Here is a 23,385-nt window from a genome sequence, read left to right as displayed (position 1 = left end):
ACATGGCCACCTATCAACTTACTAGTTTCCTGCGATGTCACAGTTGATGTTTTAAATTCACTGCTGGCTCACAGCAGTTGAAATGGTGCGCTCCTCAGCTCTCCATTGTCTCCCTCAGATCCACTGTAAATCCTAGGAAGGCTGTCTCACTTCTTCCTGTTCTCTTTCCTCAGCTTTTCTTATTGCATCTCTCATTCTTATTTTCTTTCCTTTTGGGGGTAGGTATGGATGGCATGTTGTGAGGTGTTGGAGAGGAGTTACCAGCAGCTCCCATTCCTCCCCTCAATCACTGATTCTTCTCCCCTACCTCTAACTCCCCAGTATCTCTTACTTTGTAATCCCACCTCACTCTCACCAATACCAACTTTCTTAAACAGTCACTCAACTCTTGTATTCTTCAAGTCACTTATCTCAGCATTAAACTTTTAACCACCATCTCCTAAAAGGTGAATAGCAAAATGCACAAGGTCACAAGCACTTCTTTCCTGTGCTCCCTTCCCATCTACGAAGTGTGTCTACTTTGAAAATTCAACTTATATCATTAACAAATTAGAATGAGGAAAGAGTTTTCCTTCTCAGTTCCACAAAAAATATTTTATATTCATTCAAGGGATGTGGGCTTCGCTGGCTAGGCCAGCGTGTATTGCCCATCCCTAGTTGCCGTTGAGAAGATGGTGGTGATCTGCTTTCTTGAACCGCTGCAGTCTCCGTGGGGTAGGTACACCCACAGTGCTGTTAGAGGGGGGAGTTCCAGGATTTTGACCCAGCGCAGTGAAGGAATGGCGATATATTTCCAAGTCAGGATGGTGAGTGGCTTGGAGGGGAACTTCCAGGTGGTGGTGCCCTGTCTGCTGCCCTTGTCCTTCTAGGTGGTAGTGGTCGCAGGTTTGGAAGGTGCTGTCGATGAAGCCTTGGTGAGTTTCTGCAGTGCATCTTGTAGATGGTACACACTGCTGCTACTGTACATCGGTGGTGGAGGGAGTGAATGCTTGTGGATGGGGTGCCAATCAAGCCGGCTGCATTATGACACAGCCGACGGTAAAGGCTAAGTCATTCAAATCCCAAAGGAAAACTTGAAACAAATGTCATAACCAAATTTCGCAATTTGTATGTTTTGAGACGCAGGCTTTGAATTCAGTTATAATAAGACCACCAAGTCTCAAGGTTTTTATAAAACTAAATTAAATATTTATTAAATAAAAGGTTGTAAGCACATACATATGTCTACAAAGTATTACGATAAAACTTTAAAAGAAAAACCCTAATTAATCTGACTCGCAGTTACATCTCTATTAAGGCAACAGTAAAACACACAGATTAAACAGGCCTCTCGCAAAGCACACCCTGGACAGCCGAATCCAAAATGAGTTTCTTTCAGCTCTAGGACAGGCAGCAGCTTGAGGCTTACAGGCGGGAGGCTTTAGATCTTAGAATCCCTCCCCTTCTTTACCAACAGCCTTCTCTTCCTTTATACATATTTTCCTCTTTGAATGCAAATTTTCATTGTATCACTATGTCTTTTGAACTTTACCATGTCTAATAATTTTATTAGTAAGCTTTGAAAAAAAGTAAACACATTGTTTGGCTTCTTCTGGCCAGGTATAATATTTACCCATTCTTTTGAATGGTTTATTTAAAAATGCAAATTGCACCCTTAACATCTACGTTTATCTAATCAACATTTCAAACCTACTTCTCTTCTATACGTCAAAGTCTCTAGACCAGCTGGCTTTAATCCAATTAAGACACACACACAGACACAGACACCACCAGAAATCTATTTTAAAATAATTTCCAATAACATTATAGGCATTATTATATCTTCTTGACAGGCTGCTTTGTCCTGGATAATGTTGAGCTTCGAGTGTTGCTGGAGATGCACTCATTCAGGCAAGGGAAGAGTATTCCACCACACTCCTGACTTGTGCCTTGTAGATTGTGGACAGGCTTTGGGGAGCCAGGTGGTGAGTTATCCGCCACAGGATTCCTAGCCTCTGACCTGCTCTTGTAGCCCCAGGATTTATATGGCTGATCCAGTTCAGTTTCTGATCAATGGTAACCCTCAGGTTGTTGATAGTGGGGGATTCAGCAATGGTAATGCCATTGAATGCCAAGGGGCGTTGGTTAGATTTTCTCTTGTTGGAGATGGTCAATGCCTGGCACTTGGTTGGCATGAATGTTACTTGCCACTTGTCAACCCAAGCCTGGGTATTGTCCAGGTCTTGCTGCATTTGGACATGTACTGTTTCAGTACCTGAGGAGTTACGAATGGTGCTGAACATGGTGCAATCATCAGCAAACACCCCCACTTCTGACCTTATGATGGAGGGAAGGTCATTGCTGATGCAGCTTAAGGTGGTGGGGCCTAGGACACTACCCTGAGGAACACAAAATGGAAATGGATACCAAGCTGTAGAGGAAACAATTAGCTGGGGTAACCAAAAGCTTGGTGAAAAAGATGGGTTTTAAGAACATTTTTAAAAGAAGAGAAAGCATGGTCGGGGTACTTAGGAAAGGAGTTCCCGAGGATTGGCCAAGATGGCTACATGCTCTGTAATGTATTATTTACATAATTTTCCAACTGCAAGTGCCAGCAGCATTTAGAGTTTTAAAACATCCATTGGAAACAAATGTAGAGTAAGGTTATTGCACCCATATGGCTGGCACTTCTAATTCCAGAGTGGCCTTCACAAGTATGATCAGTTATCAGCCCCAAATCACAGTTTGTGATTTGGTAATGCTTTCCATGCAGTTCTATTCAGACACAAATTAAGCATTTATGACCATTTTTCCTGATTCAAGTATAGTCTAGATAGCTTGTGGGTGTTTTCACTTGCAAACATTTCCTTTTTATCAACTTTGTAGGTGATTGTAAGGCTGTTTTTTCCTTTGGGTGAGTATGATTCAAGGGCATGGCACGAGATAGGCAAACCTGTAAGGATGTGGAATATTAGCCAGCACAAATGTGCAGTAATCATAGGAAAATCCTTGAGAGTTTTTTTAAAATCTTTCCAGAAATGAAAGTATCACACAGTGCAATAAGATGCTTCACATTTTTGTTTTTGTTTGTTTTCAATATATTTAAATATCATCTGTACTTAATCTGGAAACAATAGAGATATTTACACGGCCAAGTATAACTGTTGCCACTGCAGCTGCATTTGTGCACTCAGTGTCACAAAAATGGATGGCTAGAGTGACTCAAGGTTAGGATATAATCTTAAAAAACAAAAAGAGAATTGCTGAAACCGATGCCACCAAAGGAGCAATTCTTCCTCTTTCAGATGCTCATTTATCTACGATGTATTTCTAATATGTTCTGGTTTTATTTTAGAATTACAATGTTCACATGGTTCTCTTATTCCTGGATTATAAAAGGCTTTGAATTGAATGCAACAGGTTAAAGAACACATTGCCACCCTCAATACCAACATGGTTCATTGCATTCTGCAACAACTATCAATATTAAAACACTTTGTAGGATTGAGTTTTTGTTTATTCAACTTAAAACATTTTTTCCCTTGAATAGGTGCCCTAATCACTGTGAGAAGTAATTGTGTTTATCGCAGGTTTACCTTTTCTAGGATTTTTAAGAGTCGTATCGTTTGAAGATAGCAAGCTGCCATTGGAAAAGTCATCCCCAAGCATCTCTGTAGGTTTCACTGGTTGGCTTTCTTTCTTAACATCCTTCTTTATTTCCTATAATAAACAACAAAAAGAATGTCATTTATACTTGCGTTGCATTTGCTATTACTCATGTTGAAATAGCTGTAACGATAATAATTTGGGTACTCCTCCAAACAAACATTCCTGGAGCAATTAATTGGTATGATAAGTTTTTACTAACTGAACCAGCTGAAGAAATTAGTCAATTTTGATTCCTAGCTTACAGCAAGTTGGCCCTAATTTGAAGAACAATGTAAGTATTTGCTATTTCCAAACACCTCGAGTAGACATTGGTCATAAAGATGGAACAATTCTGAATATATGTTATTCCAATTTCTCAACTGCATAACAGCAATTTCACTTCATGTACCAGGTGTACTGCAGCAACTTACCTAGGCTCTTTCAACAGTACATTCCAAACCTGCCACTTCTACCTCCTAGATCATCAGGGGTAGAAGATGCATGGGAACAGCACCACATGCAATTCCCACACACCATCCTGTCTTAGAGCTATAATTGCAGTTCCTTCATCGTCACTGGGTCAAAGTCCTGGAACTCCCTTCTTAACAGCACAGAGTTTATCTAAATCACATTAACTGCTGTGGTTCATGAAGGCAGCTTACGGCCACCTTCTCAAGGGTAGTTCTGGATTTATACATGATATACCTGGTAGATTCTACTTTTTTTGGAATCTCCAAAGACAAGTATAGTCTATCACCACAGACTCTAGAGGTAATTATGCAAATTCAAAATATCATGACACTGTAAATGAGCAGCATCGCTGCAAGTACACACTGCGGCATATGGTTTCCCACTTGTGTATCATATAAACTCCTCCCCCATCACACCAGCCAAATAAGACCTCCACCTTTATGCTAATTAGTTTTGACCTGAAGTTAAACTGCCAATTTAAAAACACTTTAAAAACTACACACCTTACAGGGATGGATGGGTGTGATCATGGTGTTGATAATCAAGATAATCATATCAAGTAAATGTTTTCCTGCATCCTCCACTCATTGTAGAAATATATCAAAGCTTCAAAAAAAAAGAGAAGGTCCATGAATATAAGCCAAAATAAAAGCAAAAAACTGCGGATGCTGGAAATCCAAAACAAAAATAAAAATACCTGGAAGAACTCAGCAGGTCTGGCAGCATCTGCAGAGAGGAACACAGTTAACGTTTTGAGTCTGTATGACTCTTACTTAGTTCTGTTGAAGAGTCATACGGACTCGAAACGTTAACTGTGTTCCTATCCGCAGATGCTGCCAGACCTGCTGAGTTTTTCCAGGTATTTTTATTTTTGTCATGAATATAAGCTATGTGCTACCTGTCAGAATTGATCTGCCAAAGTGTTAGGTACTGTAGTTAAATGGAGAAAACGCTTATTAAATGAGAGAATTTTTCATATGCATTAGGAGCTCCGAAGAACATCAATGACCAGGAAGCAGCTGTGGAATATCCAGGGCTTCTTTCCTCTAAGTCAGTAGCACTGCAATATGCATTCATCCTTCAGTTAGAATACCTGCTGCTTAGTTACTATTTTGTCATGAGTTTTTGCACCATTAGAAACAAATAGTTGTGATGACTTTCTAAGTAATTCCATAATCTATGAAATGGTTTGTGTCAGTGGATATGATGATGGGACCGTTTGCTGGCTCAAACAAAAGCAGGAAACAATGTTAATTAAACCACCCTATCAAAATGCGGAATCAGCTACATCAGGGTTTACAGTTCATTAACTGTAACTTGAAACTAATGCATTGTCAATTTTATATTAGTTTTGTTTAATTATAAGGAGGTAGTGGACATTAACATTAGCCGCTATAACCATGGTTGTTGGTTAGGAGGCATATGCTTGCAATGTACAACTCTAAATAACTTCACAAGTGCATAAGATTGGCTCCAGTTTTATTCTTCAACTGACTTTCTGGAATAGAATATCATATTCTGATTACTTATTTTGCAGCAGAGTGCAGTAAACCAAACTCGAGGCAGAAAAAGCTCCTGTCAGGCTTTGTGAAACACGGTCTCCAAGAATATTAATTTTTGCTCTGGTTGCTTCTGGAACTTTTTTCAATGAGCTAAGAGCTATCTCCCTGATTTTCAGGAGACTGATAGCTTAGCCTCTCATGAAGCATATCTCCAATGCAACAACATACAGGTTTTTGTATCCTGAGACGTGCAATTTTTAAAAGGCCTGGATGTTGGGGGAAGTGTCAAAATTATGTCTTTAGTACATATAACTTGGACCCTTGCATTTGGACCAGAGAAACTTCCATTAACATTCCAATATTGATGGCACAGAGGTATGATTTTTTTTTAAATTTCTGGTAATAACTATCCTTTGGAAACATATGGATAATCTACGGTAATATGCTTTTAAGGTCTAGTGTAGGATTGATCAACAAAATGAATAGAGTGGAAACCAGTTGATTCACATGAACTATTCGCATGCATACAAGTGAAGTAGTTATGGATTCCCTGTTGTGACAGGCAACTCTACCACCATCAGTGTGTCCTAAAATCTTTGGGTGGAATAACGGAATTGCGATTGCGAGACGAAGATGGCAAACCCATGGGTGTCTCAAGATACCATACATCCAATATGATGCTTCTGATTGGGCTTGGGTTTTCTGAATACTACCATCAACCCAGATCACAGATGGGAATGGGAATACCTGGCACATACAGATATGACACCCCATATCGACGGAAGGATTTCTAGCTAGAATATTGTTTGAAAGTGAGGAACTGTAGTCTATGACGGCCATGAAAAGCCTGTAATTGATGCTTTTTATTTGGGGGGATGGTGGCAGGGGATGGAGACAGGGTAGGGTGGGGGCAGCTCTTAAAAGGATGTGTTTTCTTTGCAACGTATAATTTAGTGCACATAGAAGGGTGTCTTTACCAGCAAAAATAAAAGATTCTCCCAGTTCCGTAGAGAAACTTTACCTTCAGAATTTGCTCCATTGGAACAATGCTAAACCATTTAGATCTGTATACAGAGCAGGAGGCCAGTGCATAGACCAGTGCTTCATGTCATCGTACTGCAGACTACATTTGTTCCTCATCAGGGACAGGAGCAGGAGCCAACTTTACAAAATCTCATGCTTCAGCCACTGTGCGGTCCTTCTGGTGAATAAAACTTTCCCAACAGTTCTTTCGGCATGGCACCTGAACCAGACCACTGTTGCTAAGTTCATAATTTCTGAGTTAGGATATTTGGGGTCAACTCCTCAGCGGATCTGCATTTTTTTTATTCATTCAGGGTATGTAGGCTTTGATGGTTGGGCCAGCACTTATTGCCCATCCTAGTTGCTCTTGAGAAGGTGGTGGTCAGCTGCTTTCTTGAACCGCTGCAGTCCATATAGTGCAGGTACACCCACAGTGCTGTTAGGTAGGTAGTTCCAGGATTTTGACCCAGCGACAGTGAAGGAACGGCAATATATTTCCAAGTCAGGACGGTGAGCTTACCTGGGAAGGACCTGAAGTAAAATCATTGAACCTCCAATTGCTATGCTGTGCTTTACAATGGCTCTGCTGAGTCTCAGTGCACCCAAGGTCTTTTTTTTTTAGATTAAGCATGGACAATTTCTAGATGTTAGCCCAGGACTTGGAGTGTGTTTGAAGGTGGAAAGTTCTTTACTACTAACTTCTCATGTTTTCCACAAAAGGAATTTCTTGAGACCATCTGAACTACCAAATTTTTCACTGTGACGGGGTGCACATTCAACCTATATTTCTTCTTCAGAGGACCATGGAATCTTATACACCCAAATGGGAGGGCAGCAGGGCCTCAGTTTATGCCTCATCTGAAAGACAGCACCCTCCAACACTGCAGCACTTTTTCAGTACACAGCAGACGTTGAAGGGTTATGTGCTCAGGCCTTTGGAGTGGGCCTTAAGCTCATACAGCATTTCAAAACAGAAGTTACCAGTGCTACCACCAGATACAAAATCCTGTACAGCTGGGAAGCTTTCAACCGTCAGTTAGAACGCAAAACATTTTCCATAAAACCGAAAAGCTGATGAAAGTATTTATAGCACAGGAATTGGCCATTCAGCCCATTGTGAACAAACTAAATCTGATTCTAAACAATCTTAATTCAATTTTTCTATCTTTCATCTGTAATCTTTTATGGGATCAAAGGACTTACACCACAGAGGAGGATCCATCAATGACAAGAGGAGAGGAAATACTTTGGCTAATGGTGTTTCACAACGAGACTTGTGTTGTGCCAAGCTCATTAAATTCATGGAGTTAATTTGAAAAACCTGGTTTCCTGGACTACCTATTACTTAATCTCAGTGTCAATAATGCAGCTCAGCAAATATGAAGAGCAACTTTCCAAATTGTTACAGGGAAATATGATTAGCATAGCCTTCTCCAGAAAATCCTTTTTTTTAAAAAAAGAGGATAGATTTCCATGAGGATTCCTGCTTTAAAAAGTCTTAAAATTCTCAGCAGACTGAAAGCCGACAATGCAAGTTTTCCCATGGCTCAGGGAGTTAAATTTATCATCCAGTATGATACTGAGCTACACAGATCAGCAAGACCTTGGATTCTGGTGTCAACTGGCAGTTATCCAGTGACTTCTGCTGGAAAGCGCATCTGACTATTAGGAATGAATTTTCAGGCCCCGTTGGGGTCCAAAAATCCTGCCCCAAGTATGGGAAAAATTTACTCAGTGCACTGCATATGGCATGTCAGCAACGAAAGAAATCAAAAATTGTGCACATTAAACTTTATTCTTTTTTGCTGAAATGGGGCAGGATGTGTGTGTGCGAGAGAGTGTGAGAGTGAGAGAGTGTGTGTGAGAGTATATATGTGTTTGTGTGTGTATATGTGTATATGTGTGTGTACGTGTGTGTACACACATACATACATCCACCCCACCCCCAAACCGCCCTCTCTTCCCAGGGGTTTGAATGTATGAATAAACTATCCTTCTGAGTTAATCATAGGGAGTTTTCTGCAAGTCACTTTAGAAAAAAATCAGACCACACAAGCTGATGTGGTTTGGGGAAACATGCCACAGCCTATTTTAAAACTTAAAAAAACCTCTGCTTTCAGACAGATGTTCCTGCCCCACAGAACTCATTTCTCGTTATCTTGACTCCCTTCTCTCTCCCCTTGTACAGTCCCTTCCCACCTACATCCATGATTCCTCTGACACCTTACGTCACATCAACAATTTCCAGTTCCCTGGCCCCAACCGCTTCCTTTTCACCATGGACGTCCAATCCCTCTACACCTCCATCCCCCACCAGGATGGTCTGAGGGCCCTTAACTTCTTTCTTGAACAGAGGCCCCAACAATCCCCATCCACCACTACTCTCCTCCATCTGGCTGAACTTGTTCTCACACTGAACAATTTCTCCTTTCACTCCTCCCACTTCCTCCAAATAAAAGGTGTGGCTATGGGTACCCGCATGGGCCCCAGCTATGCCCGTCTCTTTATGGGGTATGTGGAACATTCCTTGTTCCAGTCCTACTCACGCCCCCTCCCACAACTCTTTCTCCGGTACATCGATGATTACTTCGGTGTGGCTTCATGCTCTCGTCGGGACCTGGAAAAATTTATTAATTTTGTTTCCAATCTCCACCCCTCCATCATTTTCACATGGTCCATCTCTGACACTTCCCTTCCCTTCCTTGACCTCTCTGTCTCAATTTCTGATGATAGACTGTCCACCAATATCCATTACAAGCCTACCGACTCCCACAGCTACCTCGACTACAGCTCCTCACACCCCGCTTCCTGTAAGGACTCCATCCCATTCTCTCAGTTCCTTCGCCTCCGTCACATCTGTTCTGATGATACTACCTTCAAAAACAGTTCCTCTGCCATGTCCTCCTTCTTCCTTCTTCCTTTGCCACCACCAAACACATCTTCCCTTCACCCCCCCGGCGGCATTCCGTAGGGATCGTTCCCTCCGGGACACCCTGGTCCACTCCTCCATCACCCCCTACTCCTCAACCCCCACCTATGGCACCTCCCATGCCCACGCAGAAGATGCAACACCTGCCCCTTCATTTCCTCTCTCCTCACCGTCCAAGGGCCCAAACACTCCTTTCAAGTGAAGCAGCATTTCACTTGCATTTCCTCTAACTTAGTCTACTGCATTCGTTGCTCCCAATGCGGTCTCCTCTACATTGGAGAGACCAAACGCAAACTGGGCGACCGCTTTGCAGAACACCTGCGGTCTGTCTGCAAGAAAGACCCAAACCTCCCTGTCGCTTGCCATTTTAACACTCCACCCTGCTCTCTTGCCCACATGTCTGTCCTTGGCTTGCTGCGTTGTTCCAGTGAAGCCCAACGCAAACTGGAGAAACAGCACCTCATCTTCCGACTAGGTGCTTTACAGCCTTCCGGGCTGAATACTGAATTCAACAACTTTAGATCTTAAACTCCCTCCCCCATCCCCACCCCCATTTCTGTTTCTTCCCCCTCCCTTTTGTTTTTTCCAATAATTTATATAGATTTTTCTTTTCCCACCTATTTCCATTATTTTTAAATCTATAACTATAATACCCTGTCAATCTTTCCACCCCACCCCCACTAGAGCTGTACCTTGAGTGTCCTGCCATCCATTCTTAATTAGCACATTCTCTTAGATAATATCACCACCTTTAACACCTCCCTGTTCCTTTGTCTGTAACATCTTTTGATTATCTGCTCCTATCACTGCTTGCTTGTCCCTACAACCACCCACCCCCCAACTTCTCTCCACACACACACACCCCCCCCACCACGCGCAACCGCCCCCCCACCAGCTTATATTTCACCCCTCTCCTAACTTCACTCAGTTCTGCTGAAGGGTCATGAGGACTCGAAACGTCAACTCTTTTCTTCTCCACCGATGCTGCCAGACCTGCTGAGTTTTTCCAGGTAATTCTGTTTTTGTTTTGGATTTCCAGCATCCGCAGTAGTTTTTTGTTTTTATAGTAATAAGAATGATATTCAACACAAATTGCATACCAAGGTAAATACCAGTATATTTACATAAAAATGGGATTCTGCATCAAAATCAAACCTATTTTTCAAACCAATATAAAACTCTCCTTCCTAATGTTTAGGTTTGGCTTTCATCTCTTATCATTGCCTTTTGAACACTGCAATAAGTAATGGAGTGAAGATCGCCTAATTTCAAATGACAAAGCCATTTTTGTCCCAGTAGGACATCTTCCACAAGACAAAAGACAAAATCAGAATCAATTTAGCCTTCACTGGAGATGAAGTGCTCGGGCCTGCTATTGACTTCAAGCTCCCAGAGACTGCTAACAAAAATACCAGTGATAACATGGTGATAACATGAACAGCTATTTTACTAAATACTGACATTCTGAAGCATTTTGCTAGTGATTTGCTTTAATCCTCTGCTTAAAAGAAAAACTCGTAATCCACTGATCTAGCAGACAGAATTCATTTTTCTCTCGCTCATTCTTAGGTAAAAGTTGGAGAAATACAAACGTACGAACAAGGAGTAGGGCATTCGGCCCCTTGAGCCTGCTCGCTCTGCCATTTAATAAGATCATGGCTGATCTGATAGTAACTTCAAATCTGCAACCCGCCTACCCCTCAATAACCTATCACCCCCTTGCTTACCAAGAATTTATCCACCTCTGCCTTAAAAATATTCAAAAACTCTGCTTCCACCACCTTTTCAGGAAGAGAGTTCCAAAGACTCGCGGCCCTCAGAAAAAAATTTGCCTCATCTCCGTTTTAAATGGGCGACCCCTTATTTTTAAACAGTGACCCCTAATTCTACATTCTCCCACAAGATGAAACATCCTCTCCACACCCACCCTGTCAAGTCCCCTCAGGATCTTATATGTTTCGATCAAGTCGACTCTTACTCTTCTCAACTCGTGTACAAGCCTAGCCTGTCCAACCTTTCCTCATGGAATGGGCAAGTTTAGTCTGGTAACTCTTCTCTGAAATGCTTCCAATGCATTTACATTGTTCCTTAAACAAGGTAACCAATACTGTACACAGTGCTCCAAATGAGAGAAAGCAATTTAATTTTGCTCAGCTGACAAAAATAAATTGATTTCCTCCAGTATTGCTATATCAAGATCTTTTACTCTGTTGGCTTCTATTAGAATAGGAATCAACTGACTACAAATGAAGTTTTATACAATGAAGCTCAGCTGAAAGAGGAAAAAGGATATAACAAGCAGTTTCTTTACAAAGCACTCTTTCCCCCCTTCATTCCTTAACATTTGGATAACTTCTAATGAAGATTTTTCATTTTACAAAATGTTTCCAACCATATGGTGATACTACTTTGGTTACAACTCCTCTCAGGACAAGCTAAGTGTAACGCTAGAGTAGGTCAACTGATTTTGATCAACTAGATCAAAGATCAGGTCAGCCCTGGCAACAATTCTTCCCCCCTTCCCCAATGGAATGTTTTAATTGGGTGCAGCAAAGAAGTATAGAAATGGGATAAACATTAGGCTCATAAGCATCATTATGCGGCCATGAGAACATAGAACAGGTAGGATCTCCAGGATATTCTTATCTTTACATTCTCCCCAAAACCTAAATCCACAAGGTTTCTTGAAGGACACTGATATAAAGTTGTGGGTATTTTCCCTGCCTGTTGGTAGTCTCTCAATCAATTGGTCATGGGCTCTTTCCATTCCAGATGCTTGAGCACAAAAACTAGGCTGACATTACGAGCAATACTGAGGCACTACTGCCCTGTTAGGGTGCCATCTTTCAGATGAAACATAAAACCAAGGACTTCTTGGCACTACTTCGAAGTGCACAGAAGCAGCTGAGGCAGAGACCACAAACTAATGGATCCCAATAAATTCCACGAGAACACAAAGGAGGCTTGAATTTGACTTTCTGCTCACATTTCCTATTACCTTTTACCAACTTTGTTATTTCATTTAAATTTAAATATTTCTATTTTTAGAACCATGTTTCTATTCTTCACATTAAAAGTGCACCCCGCTCTTCCCCACTTAGTCATATCCTCCCTAAATTAGCCTCTTTGTTCTGCCTGGCCCAAATGTCTCCTCAAAAAAAAGACCAAAACAAAAGGGAAAAGAAGAAGGAACATAGAACAAAAGATGAATGGAAGGATGCTTTAAAACAGGAATTTAATAGACAAAGCATGATGCAGGAAGTGTTGCAGGAAGTGTTACAGGAAGTGCAACACTTACAGGATATTCACATTGTAGATTCGACTTTTTGAATAGAGTTACATACACAGGTCTTCAAGAGCAAAATAGAAGTTGGAGTTATAATGGCTCTCTTACTCCTCTGTCAATTCTGGGTTGGTTTTCTCTTTTGAGCATCTGTACTTCACCTTTCAGAACCAGAGAATCATAGAAAAGTTATGGTACAGAAAGAGGCCATTCAGCCTATCTTGTCTGCACCAGTCAAAAAGAGAAAACACTACTTTCCAGCACCTGGTCGGTAGCCTTGCAAGTTACAGCACTTCAAACATAGATCCAGGTACCTTTTAAATGAGTTGAGCACTTCAGCCTCAACCACCAACTTAGGCAGTGAATTCCAAATGCCCAACACCTTCTGGGTGGAAGCGTTTTTCCTCATGTCCCCTCTAATCCTTCTACCAATCACCCTAAATTTATGCCCCCTGGTAATTGACCCCTCAGTTAGGAGAAACAAGTCTTTCCTGTCTACCCTATCTGGGTCACTCAATTTTGTACATCTCAATTAGGTAACTCCTTAGCCTCCTCTGTTCTAAGTAAAACAACCCTAGCCTATCCAATCTCTCCTCTTAGCTGCAATTTTCAAGGCCTGGCAACATTCTTGTAAATCTCCTCTGTACTCTCTCCAGAGCAATTGTGTCCTTCCTGTAATGTGACCAGAACTGTACACAAAATTCCAGCTGTGGCCTAACCAGCAGTTTATATAGTGCCATCATTACAACCCTACTTTTGTATTCAATACCTTGCCCAATAAAGGAAAACATTCCATAAGCTTTCTTGACCACCTTCTCCACCTGTTCTGCCACATTCAAGGACCTGTGGACATGCACTCCAAGGCCTCTCACTTCCTCAATCCCTCTCAATAACTTCCTGTTTATTGAGTATTCACTTGCTTTGTCTGCCTTCCCCAATTGCATTACCGCACACTTTTCCAGATTGAATTACATTTGCCACTTCTCCGCCTACTCAACCAAACCATTGATATCACTCTGGAGTCGACAGCTATCCTCTTCACTATCAACTGACCTATCCAGGTCGTTCAATTTTGTACATCTCAATTAGGTAATCCCTTAGCAGGAGGGCGAGGGGAGCGGGGAGTTGAAGAGGAGGGCGAGGGGAGCGGGGAGTTGAAGAGGAGGGCGAGGGGAGCGGGGAGTTGAAGAGGAGGGCGAGGGGAGCGGGGAGTTGAAGAGGAGGGCGAGGGGAGCGGGGAGTTGAAGAGGAGGGCGAGGGGAGCGGGGAGTTGGGGAGTTGAAGAGGAGGGCGAGGGGAGCGGGGAGTTGGGGAGTTGAAGAGGAGGGCGAGGGGAGCGGGGAGTTGGGGAGTTGAAGAGGAGGGCGAGGGGAGCGGGGAGTTGAAGAGGAGGGCGAGGGGAGCGGGGAGTTGAAGAGGAGGGCGAGGGGAGCGGGGAGTTGAAGAGGAGGGCGAGGGGAGCGGGGAGTTGAAGAGGAGGGCGAGGGGAGCGGGGAGTTGAAGAGGAGGGCGAGGGGAGCGGGGAGTTGAAGAGGAGGGCGAGGGGAGCGGGGAGTTGAAGAGGAGGGCGAGGGGAGCGGGGAGTTGAAGAGGAGGGCGAGGGGAGCGGGGAGCTGAAGAGGAGGGCGAGGGGAGCGGGGAGCTGAAGAGGAGGGCGAGGGGAGCGGGGAGCTGAAGAGGAGGGCGAGGGGAGCGGGGAGCTGAAGAGGAGGGCGAGGGGAGCGGGGAGCTGAAGAGGAGGGCGAGGGGAGCGGGGAGCTGAAGAGGAGGGCGAGGGGAGCGGGGAGCTGAAGAGGAGGGCGAGGGGAGCGGGGAGCTGAAGAGGAGGGCGAGGGGAGCGGGGAGCTGAAGAGGAGGGCGAGGGGAGCGGGGAGCTGAAGAGGAGGGCGAGGGGAGCGGGGAGCTGAAGAGGAGGGCGAGGGGAGCGGGGAGCTGAAGAGGAGGGCGAGGGGAGCGGGGAGTTGAAGAGGAGGGCGAGGGGAGCGGGGAGTTGAAGAGGAGGGCGAGGGGAGCGGGGAGTTGAAGAGGAGGGCGAGGGGAGCGGGGAGTTGAAGAGGAGGGCGAGGGGAGCGGGGAGTTGAAGAGGAGGGCGAGAGGAGCGGGGAGTTGAAGAGGAGGGCGAGAGGAGCGGGGAGTTGAAGAGGAGGGCGAGAGGAGCGGGGAGTTGAAGAGGAGGGCGAGAGGAGCGGGGAGTTGAAGAGGAGGGCGAGAGGAGCGGGGAGTTGAAGAGGAGGGCGAGAGGAGCGGGGAGTTGAAGAGGAGGGCGAGAGGAGCGGGGAGTTGAAGAGGAGGGCGAGAGGAGCGGGGAGTTGAAGAGGAGGGCGAGAGGAGCGGGGAGTTGAAGAGGAGGGCGAGAGGAGCGGGGAGTTGAAGAGGAGGGCGAGAGGAGCGGGGAGTTGAAGAGGAGCTGGGAGAGCAGAGGTGACTGAGGGAGTTCAGTGAGGAGGGAACGAGGCGAGTACCGTGAGTACAGTCAGGTAAGTATTTACTACTTTTATTAATTCATATTTTTAAGTTCTTATTTTGTGGTTCATCGTTTGTGAGGGCTATATTCTATAACAATGAGGAGCAGGGAAGATGGGCCCTACAGTAATTGATATTATTTATTAAGTACCTTCCAAAAGGTTTAATTTAATTTATAGGGGTAAGTCATGGCAGGAGAGCTCAAAGCTTTGGTGTGCTCCTCCTGCTCTATGTGGGAAGTCGGGAACATTTCCAGTGCCCAGGGCCAGCACGTGTACGGGAAGTGTCTCCAGCTGCAGCTTCTGGAAGCCCGGGTTTCGGAGTGGAGCTGTGGCTGGAGACATTGTGGAGCATCCGCGAGGCGAAGAGCATCATGGATAGCACATATAGAGAGGTGGTCACACCACAGGCTAAGAGTCCACAGGCAGGAAGGGAATAGGTAACCATCAGGCAGAGCAAGAGGGCTAGGCAGGCAGTGCAGGAATCTCCTGTGGCTATTCCCCTGCAAAACAGATGTACCGCTTTGGATACTGTTGGGGGGGCATGGCCTCTCAGGGGAAAGCAGCAACAGCCAAATTCGTTGCACCACGGTTGGCTCTGCTGCACAGGGGAGGAGTAAAAAGTGTGGGAATGCAATAGTTATAGGGGATTCAATTGTAAGGGGGATAAATAGGTGTTTCTGTGGCTGCAAATGAGACTCCAGGATGGTATGTTGCCTCCCGGTGCTAGGGTCAAGGATGTCTCAGAGCGGCTACAGGACATTCTGAAGGGGGGGGTGAATAGCCAGTGGTCGTGGTACATTTTGGTACAAACAACATAGGTAAAAAAAGGGATGAGGTCCTAAAAGCAGAATAGAGAGTGTTAGGAAGTAAGTTGAAAAGTAGGACCTCAAAAGGTAGCGATCTCAGGATTACTACCATTGCCACGTGCTAGTCAGAGTAGAAATCACAGGATATATCGGATGAATACGTGGCTGAAGAGATGGTGTGAGGGGGAGGGTTTCAGATTCCTGGCACATTGGGACCAGTTCTGGGGGAGGCGGGACCAGTACAAACTGGGCGGGTTACACCTGGCCAGGACCGGGACTGATGTCCTAGGGGGAATATTTGCTAGAGTGGTTGGGGAGAGTTTAAACTAAAATGGCAGGGGGATGGGAACCTATGCAAGAAGTCAGAAGAAGGGGAATTAAGGACAAGAACAAAAGACAGAAAGGGGAATAAGAAAAGTGATAGGCAGAGAAATCAAGGGCAAGAATCAAACAGGGCCTCAGTGAAAAATAGTGGGAACAAGACAAGTAATGTTAAAAAGACAAGCCTCAAGGCTTTGTGCCTTAACGTAAGTAGCATTCACAATAAAGTGGACGAATTAACCGCGCAAATAAATGTAAACAGGTATGATATAGTCGGGATTACGGAGACATGGTTGCAGGGTGACCAGGGATGGGAACTGAACATCCAGGGGTATTCAGTATGTAGGAAGGACAGACAAAAAAGGAAAAGGCGGTGGAGTTGCATTGCTGGTTAAAGAGGAAATTAATGCAAAAGTGAGGAAAGATATTAGCTCCGACAATGTGAAATCTGTATTGTTAGAGCTGAAAAATGCTAAGGGGCAAAAAACATTAGTGGGGGTTGTATATAGACCCCCAAACTGTAGTGGTGATGTTGGGAATGGCATTCAACAGGAAATTAGAAATGCATGCAATAAAGGAACATCTATAGTTATGGGTGACTTTAATCTGCATATAGATTGAGCAAATCAAATTAGAAACAATACCGTACAGGGAGGAATTCCTGGAGTATATACAGGATGGTTTTCTGGACCAATACATTGAGGAACCAACTAGAGAACAGGCCATCCTAGACTGGGTATTGTATAATGAGAAAGGAGTAATTGGCAATCTAGTTGTGAGGCCCCTTGGGGATGAACGACCATAATATGATAGAATTCTTCATCAAGATGGAGAGTGACATAGTTGACTCAGACAAGGGTCTTGAATCTTAATAAAGGAAACTACGATGGTATGAGGCGCAAGTCAGCTATGATGGATTGGGAAACGTTACTTAAAGGTGGATAGGCAATGGCAAACATTCAAAGAGCGCATGGGTGAAATGCAACAATTGTTTATCCCTGTCTGGCGCAAAAGTAAAATAGGAAAGGTGGCCAAACTATGGCTTACCAGGGAAATTAGAGATAGTATTAGATGCAAGGAAGAGGCATACAAATTGGCCAGAAAAAACAACAGACCTGAGGATTGGGAGCACTTTAGAATTCAGCAAGAGAGAACCAAGGGACTAATTAAGAAGGGGAAAATAGAGTATGAGTGCAAGCTTCGGAGAACATAAAAACTGACCATAAAAGTTTCTGTAGGTATGTGAAGAGAAAAAGATTGGTGAAGACAAATGTAGGTCCCTTACAGTCAGAAGCAAGGGAATTTGGTTAATATACTTCGGTCCAGATTAGATCAGGAGCATGGCAAGGATGCTGACCATTCATCATCATCTCCAATCAACCTGTAATAATTTCCGCTCTTTGCAATGTTTTAAGTTGCTGACTCCATCTCAGTTCCTAGCTGCACATCTTAAGGTGGTCGACAAAGCCCTGTTCACACAGTTACCAATCATGAAGTAGCCAGACACTGAAGTTTGCTGTATTATTCATGATGTATTATCACAAAAACATTTCTTAAAATATATTTTCAAGCATATGAAAGCATGTTCTTCATGCAACAGCTATAAATGTTGGGAAATGTACAGTCAGCATTATTGCAATTTTATCTGTAAAATGGGAAAGATTTGAGGTGATTTTAACATTTAGTCATCCTACCTTTGAGGGTTAAATAATTCCTGCAGAATAAATTTGACTGATTAGGACTTGTTAGGATATTAGCTAATCCTATTGAAAATTGTTTGATTTCCTTTGAAATTACTCAGACAAAAATTATATTCTTGTCTGTCTATTTAACTGCATTAAACTGGGCAAGTGGATGAAGTAGCAGTGGGGGCCATTTTGGAGATAGTGACCATAATGCAGTTAGATTTAGCATCACTATGGAAAAGGACAAAGATAGAACAGGAGTAAAAATTCTAAATTAGGGTAAGACAAATGTTACAAAACTGAGAAGTGAGCTGGTGAGAGTGGGCTGGATACAGCTATTAGGGGGAAAAGCTGTGTCAAATCAGTGGGAGACATTCAAAGACGAGATTCTACAGGCACAATGTAGGCATGTTCCCATAAAGAAAAAATATGATATTGCCAAATCTAGAGCCCACTAGTTAGAGCATAGTTCTGGATTCTATCTACACGGAAACCCTAGTGAGACCCAAAAATCTACTAGCAGATATCAGTCTTTTTCTTGGGTAATAGGACATCAAAAGCTTTGGAACCCTGTAGAATAACTAGAAGGGAAAAGGCTCCAGTGATTAATGGCTAAGGCAAATTGCAGTTTTACACCAGTTTGTGGAAGACAATGGAGCATCATAGAACTCAGGCGAAATCCACTTATATCAATTTTAACAAAGACTTTTAATCCTGTGAAGCTGGAAATTTTGGCAATATAAGCCAAGTTTTGGAAATTTGAGCACAACCTTCTCGATAAAATCCAAGGTATGTGTCAGGAGAGGCAGAAAACTTTGAACCTCTCTCTCTCTCAAAAGACAAGTGAGCTTGGGTGCCTATTGACAGCTAACCTACTTGATGTCTTTACTGCATGCATGCTCGGCCATTTTTGACAAACCTGTAGTATCCCTTTTCACAGGTAATACCGTGCCCTGGGTTGATTGAACTGCAATCCTGGTGCACTCTCCACTGTATGCGGAAGAGCGAGCTAGCCAGTAGGATGGTGTGGTGGAGGTTACTTGTATGCACTGTTATGACTTTGTATTACTCAAGAGGGGATCTCAAAACGGTATTACCCTCGTACTTTCCAAACATCTTCAAGTATCAGCTATGGCTCAGTTGATAGCGCTCTTGCCTGACTCATAACGTTCCAGGTTCAAGTTCCACTCTCGACCAACACTACAGTACAGTTGTGAGGGAATGCTGCAAGGCCGGAGATGGTCTTTTGATTGAGATGATAAATCGAGGCCCCACCTTCCCTCTCCAGTGGACATAAAAAATCCAATGGCACTATTTTGAAGAGGAGCAAGGGAGTTATCCCAGTGTCCTGGTCAATAATTATCCCTCAATCAATACCACAAAAATAGGTCATCTGGTCATTTATCATCTTGTTTTTTATAGGAGCTTGCTGTGTGCAAATTGGCTGTCACTTTCGTACAACAGTGTCTACACTTCAAAAGTATTTCATTATGAAGTGCTTTGAGACATCATGAAAGGTGCTATACAAACCTAAGTCTTTCATTCTTTATTTGATACCTATGAGTTTTTCTATGTTCAGCCTAGATATAGCCCTTCAGAATCTGAAAAAGGCATTTAGGTTGATCGGTGTTCAGTGATGGAAAAGTTCCGACGTGGTATATATGAGACTTGTTTTAAACTTCTGCATGCTTCGTTATTCCTAGGCAGCAATGAAATAATTTACTCCAGCTCATGTATGAAATTCAGAGGTACTTATTGCTTACATTACATCATTTTGCCAAGGTACATGCCCAGAAGTAAGCCTGCTGTGTAATGCTCAGTGTGTGTTAACTTCCAATGGAGTCAATTATAACAACTGCTTTCAGATTTAAAATATCTAACTTTTCTGGATTACATTATTTTTGGGTTCAAAGGCAGAAATGCAGTAGATGCCAATATGCCGGAAAAAGTAACAAAAACACATTAAAAACACATGATCTAAATTTCCTGTCCCCGCATTATCCAAGGAAATAATTATTCCATTTTCATAACTCTAATCCTCCCCCATAAGCTTCTAAATTCTCCACTCCAAAAAACATAGCTTTGTTTTTCCAGAAATATAAGCAAAATATTAATCTGTAGCTGCTTGTTTACAGGTCACAAACAAGGCTGCTGCTTTGTATTTTTCCCTCCCCTCATAAAATTGTATATCTTGTGATCTGATAAAAGAGTAGAAATCTGCCTATTAAGGTACCTCAAAGCATTGGCCAGTCACAGACCCATGACCGGGGCCATGTTTGTCATCGATAGTACCAAGTGCCAAGTAATTGTGATCGTTTGAGTAAAACTGCAAATGTCACTGGAAAACAGCACCAAGTACTGCTTCTGCTAAGGATAAAAAATAAGATTTTGTTTGTGCATATATACCCTCAGTATTCAACAGCAGATTTCTGGCTTCTATCTATAAGGTGACCCAACAAGTGCAAAAAGGTTAGTTGAATCTAGCAAGTATAAGGATTTTCTTGTTACTTTAAGCTATTAGCAGCCACTTTAAGGACAACTGGTTGGCCTTTCTGGTGATGTATCAGCTAAGCAAGAAGGTCAGCTTTGCACGTTTTCTACATTAATGCATATCCCTCAGTGGCAAATAAGATGCTCCAAGGTTTTAAATTTAATAAGAATGTATACCATCTGCAGTAGCTTTTCAAAAATAAACAAAATTGCATGGATGCTTTAAAAATCTCTTCAGATTACCAGGTTTAGTTTAGTAATTTTACAAAAAATATTAACAGTAAACTTTACATTTGTGCATGTGGTTACTGTAGGAAAGTACAGCTGAAAATTTGTTTTTAAACTCATCTCTCAGTCAGGATTCATCTTTCTTGTCTGAACATCACCAGACCAAATGCAACGCAGTTTACAGCTAACCAAACAATTAACCCTTAATATGCTGCAGACAAATGTACCTAATATGAGCAAGATCTTTTTGTTTTTATAAACAAGATCTTCCTGTGAGACTTCTAACAAGAATTTGGTGGCTCCTGCTTGGGTATGGAAAAACCAAACAATTCATCATGCCATTTTGATTAAGTGACATCAACTTCGTTTTCCTTGCCACTCATTGCTGAAAAATTCCTCTCTGCAGGAAGCTTTCAGCAGAAAGCAATCCCTCCCCCAACACCCCCCAAAAAATACATACCCCACCTCCAAAACAAATGATCAGAAAGCAGGAGAAATTGAGCAAGCAACTTTATATTTTTAGTAAAACGTCCAAATACAAATATGGTATCAGTAACGTGACCTTGAAGCTATCTGATTGCCATAAAAAACAAAGGGAAGGAAATCTCCCATCCTTACCCTGTCTGGCCTATATGTGATCCCAGGCTCACAGCTGAGTGCTCTCTGAAGTAACCCGAGAAGTCACTCAGTTGTATCAAATTGTTGCAATACTTCCAGCAAGGTCATCACCACCTTCTCAGGGCAACTAGGGATATGCAATAAATGCCAGCCTTGCTAGTGACACCCACATACCAATAATGAATTTTTAAAATAATAAAAAGCTAAAAAAGTGTTAAAAGATTTTGAACTACTGACAAATCTGTTCTCATGTCCCGTAAACCAGCACTCTGACTGCTGCTGTTCATGCTACATATACAAAAGCCCAATAAGTACTTTGTCCTATTTAAGTGACATCTTGCTCTGAAGCAATGAGAGTTACAACTTATAAGACATGGGCAATGTGCTAAGTCAGTTCATGTGTTCTGGAATTTTTCTTGCTTTACAAGTTCCAACCAATTTATCTTTAAATGGTTCTTTCCATAACAGTAGGCTCACAGCTGACAAGTCACGGGCCTGCTATTATTTAAAATAAAGCCATAAACAATACACCAGCTGATGAACACAAAATGTTCACCACACTTGTGAGCACATATGTTTTGTGTTGATGCAGTTAGCAAAAAAAATGTTGCAAGAGAACTGGAGCCAAGTGTGGTCTTTGGACCAGAGAATGATTTCCCTTAGATCAGTCTTGCACTCGTCAAAATTCCATTATTGAATGTGTGTGTTTCTGTCTCCTGGAGCACTGTAACTCTGCAGAGCAGGAGTAGGCCATTAAGTTAAATCACAATTCCATTTATCCACTTTAATTTCCCATCCCTCGATGAGCTCAGTCTCAAAAGTTCCCCCTTCCTGCATTCACAACCTTTTGGGGTGAGAATTAGATTTCTACTGCCCTTTGAATGAAAAATTGCTTCCTACTTTCCCTGCCAAGATGCTCTAAGTTTTATTATGGACACAACAAAAATCAAAAACCTAATTGTTACAACTGCCCTACTCTCTCATTTGAATAATTCAAAAATCATTGGTTTCAAAAAGACAATTTGTATCTATGTTAATATGTGTATATCCTCTTGATTGCGCTTCAGAGGAAATGGTTTATCTAACCTGCTAAATTCTATTAACATATAAATACCCCAATTTCATAATTTCCAACCCTAACCCACCCCCAAAGTGCTACACTCAAGGAAACAGAAGCCAAGTTTGTGTCACCTGTCATCATAACTTAACCTCTTAAACCTCTGCATCATTCTGGTCAGTGTGTGTTGTTTTCCTTCCAGGGCCAATAAACCCCTGTGATGTCCAAAACTGAATACAGTAATCCAGATGAGATCCGTATTGTTGAATGCTGACACTTTTGATTCAAAGTAAATCGGTCTAGAATATTACAACATAATGCACTTTTATAACATATTTTAAGACTGGATCATCTTACAAAAACAAATCTGTTCAAGTTTTTTTTTAGAAGTCTACTAAGTTATGCTAACAGTTAATTACTCTCATTTAGGATTGTTTGGTAAATTACAATTCCTTTCCAATTTTACAGTTAATAAACAGAACTAAGAAAAATTCAATCTGTCCAAAAAATAAAATTTTGGAGACAGACGCACTGTTATACAACTAAAACTTCCAAAATGATGTTTACATTTCGCCACAAGGCTGTGGGAGTGATGCCTATTGTCTAGATTAGTGGCAAACTAGTAGGCACCAGTCAGTCCTCCCCATCTATTTCAGTTTTGAAAGAAGGGAAAGAAAAAGACTTGCATTTATATAATTTTTTAAAAATAACCACAGGACATCCCAGCCAACGAATGACCTTTTGAAGCCGGTCACTGTTGGTAATGCAGGGGAGCATTTTGCACACAGCAGGATCTCATAAACAACAAAGAAATAATAATGATAATCTGTTCTGGTGACAGCAGAGGAGCACGAAATATTGGCCAAGGCACTAGGAGAAC

At 42.5% G+C, this 23,385-nt stretch overlaps 1 protein-coding gene across 4 annotated transcripts in view; it reads right to left on the bottom strand.

Annotated features, from left to right (window-relative positions):
* Positions 1–23,385, bottom strand: part of sh3kbp1 (SH3-domain kinase binding protein 1) — a 261,615-nt gene that overhangs the window by 177,473 nt on the left and 60,757 nt on the right. For all 4 annotated transcript variants that reach the window (XM_078559394.1, XM_078559396.1, XM_078559395.1 and 1 more), the window contains one exon: positions 3,576–3,699. In XM_078559394.1, coding sequence (XP_078415520.1) covers positions 3,576–3,699 — 124 coding nt within the window. The remainder of the gene's footprint in view (positions 1–3,575; positions 3,700–23,385) is intronic.

The sequence above is a fragment of the Cetorhinus maximus genome, chromosome 16, assembly GCF_964194155.1.
Source record: "Cetorhinus maximus chromosome 16, sCetMax3.hap1.1, whole genome shotgun sequence".
Lineage (NCBI taxonomy): Eukaryota > Metazoa > Chordata > Chondrichthyes > Lamniformes > Cetorhinidae > Cetorhinus > Cetorhinus maximus.
Note: the sequence above shows the minus strand (reverse complement) of the source record. Positions and strands in the feature narration are given on the sequence as shown.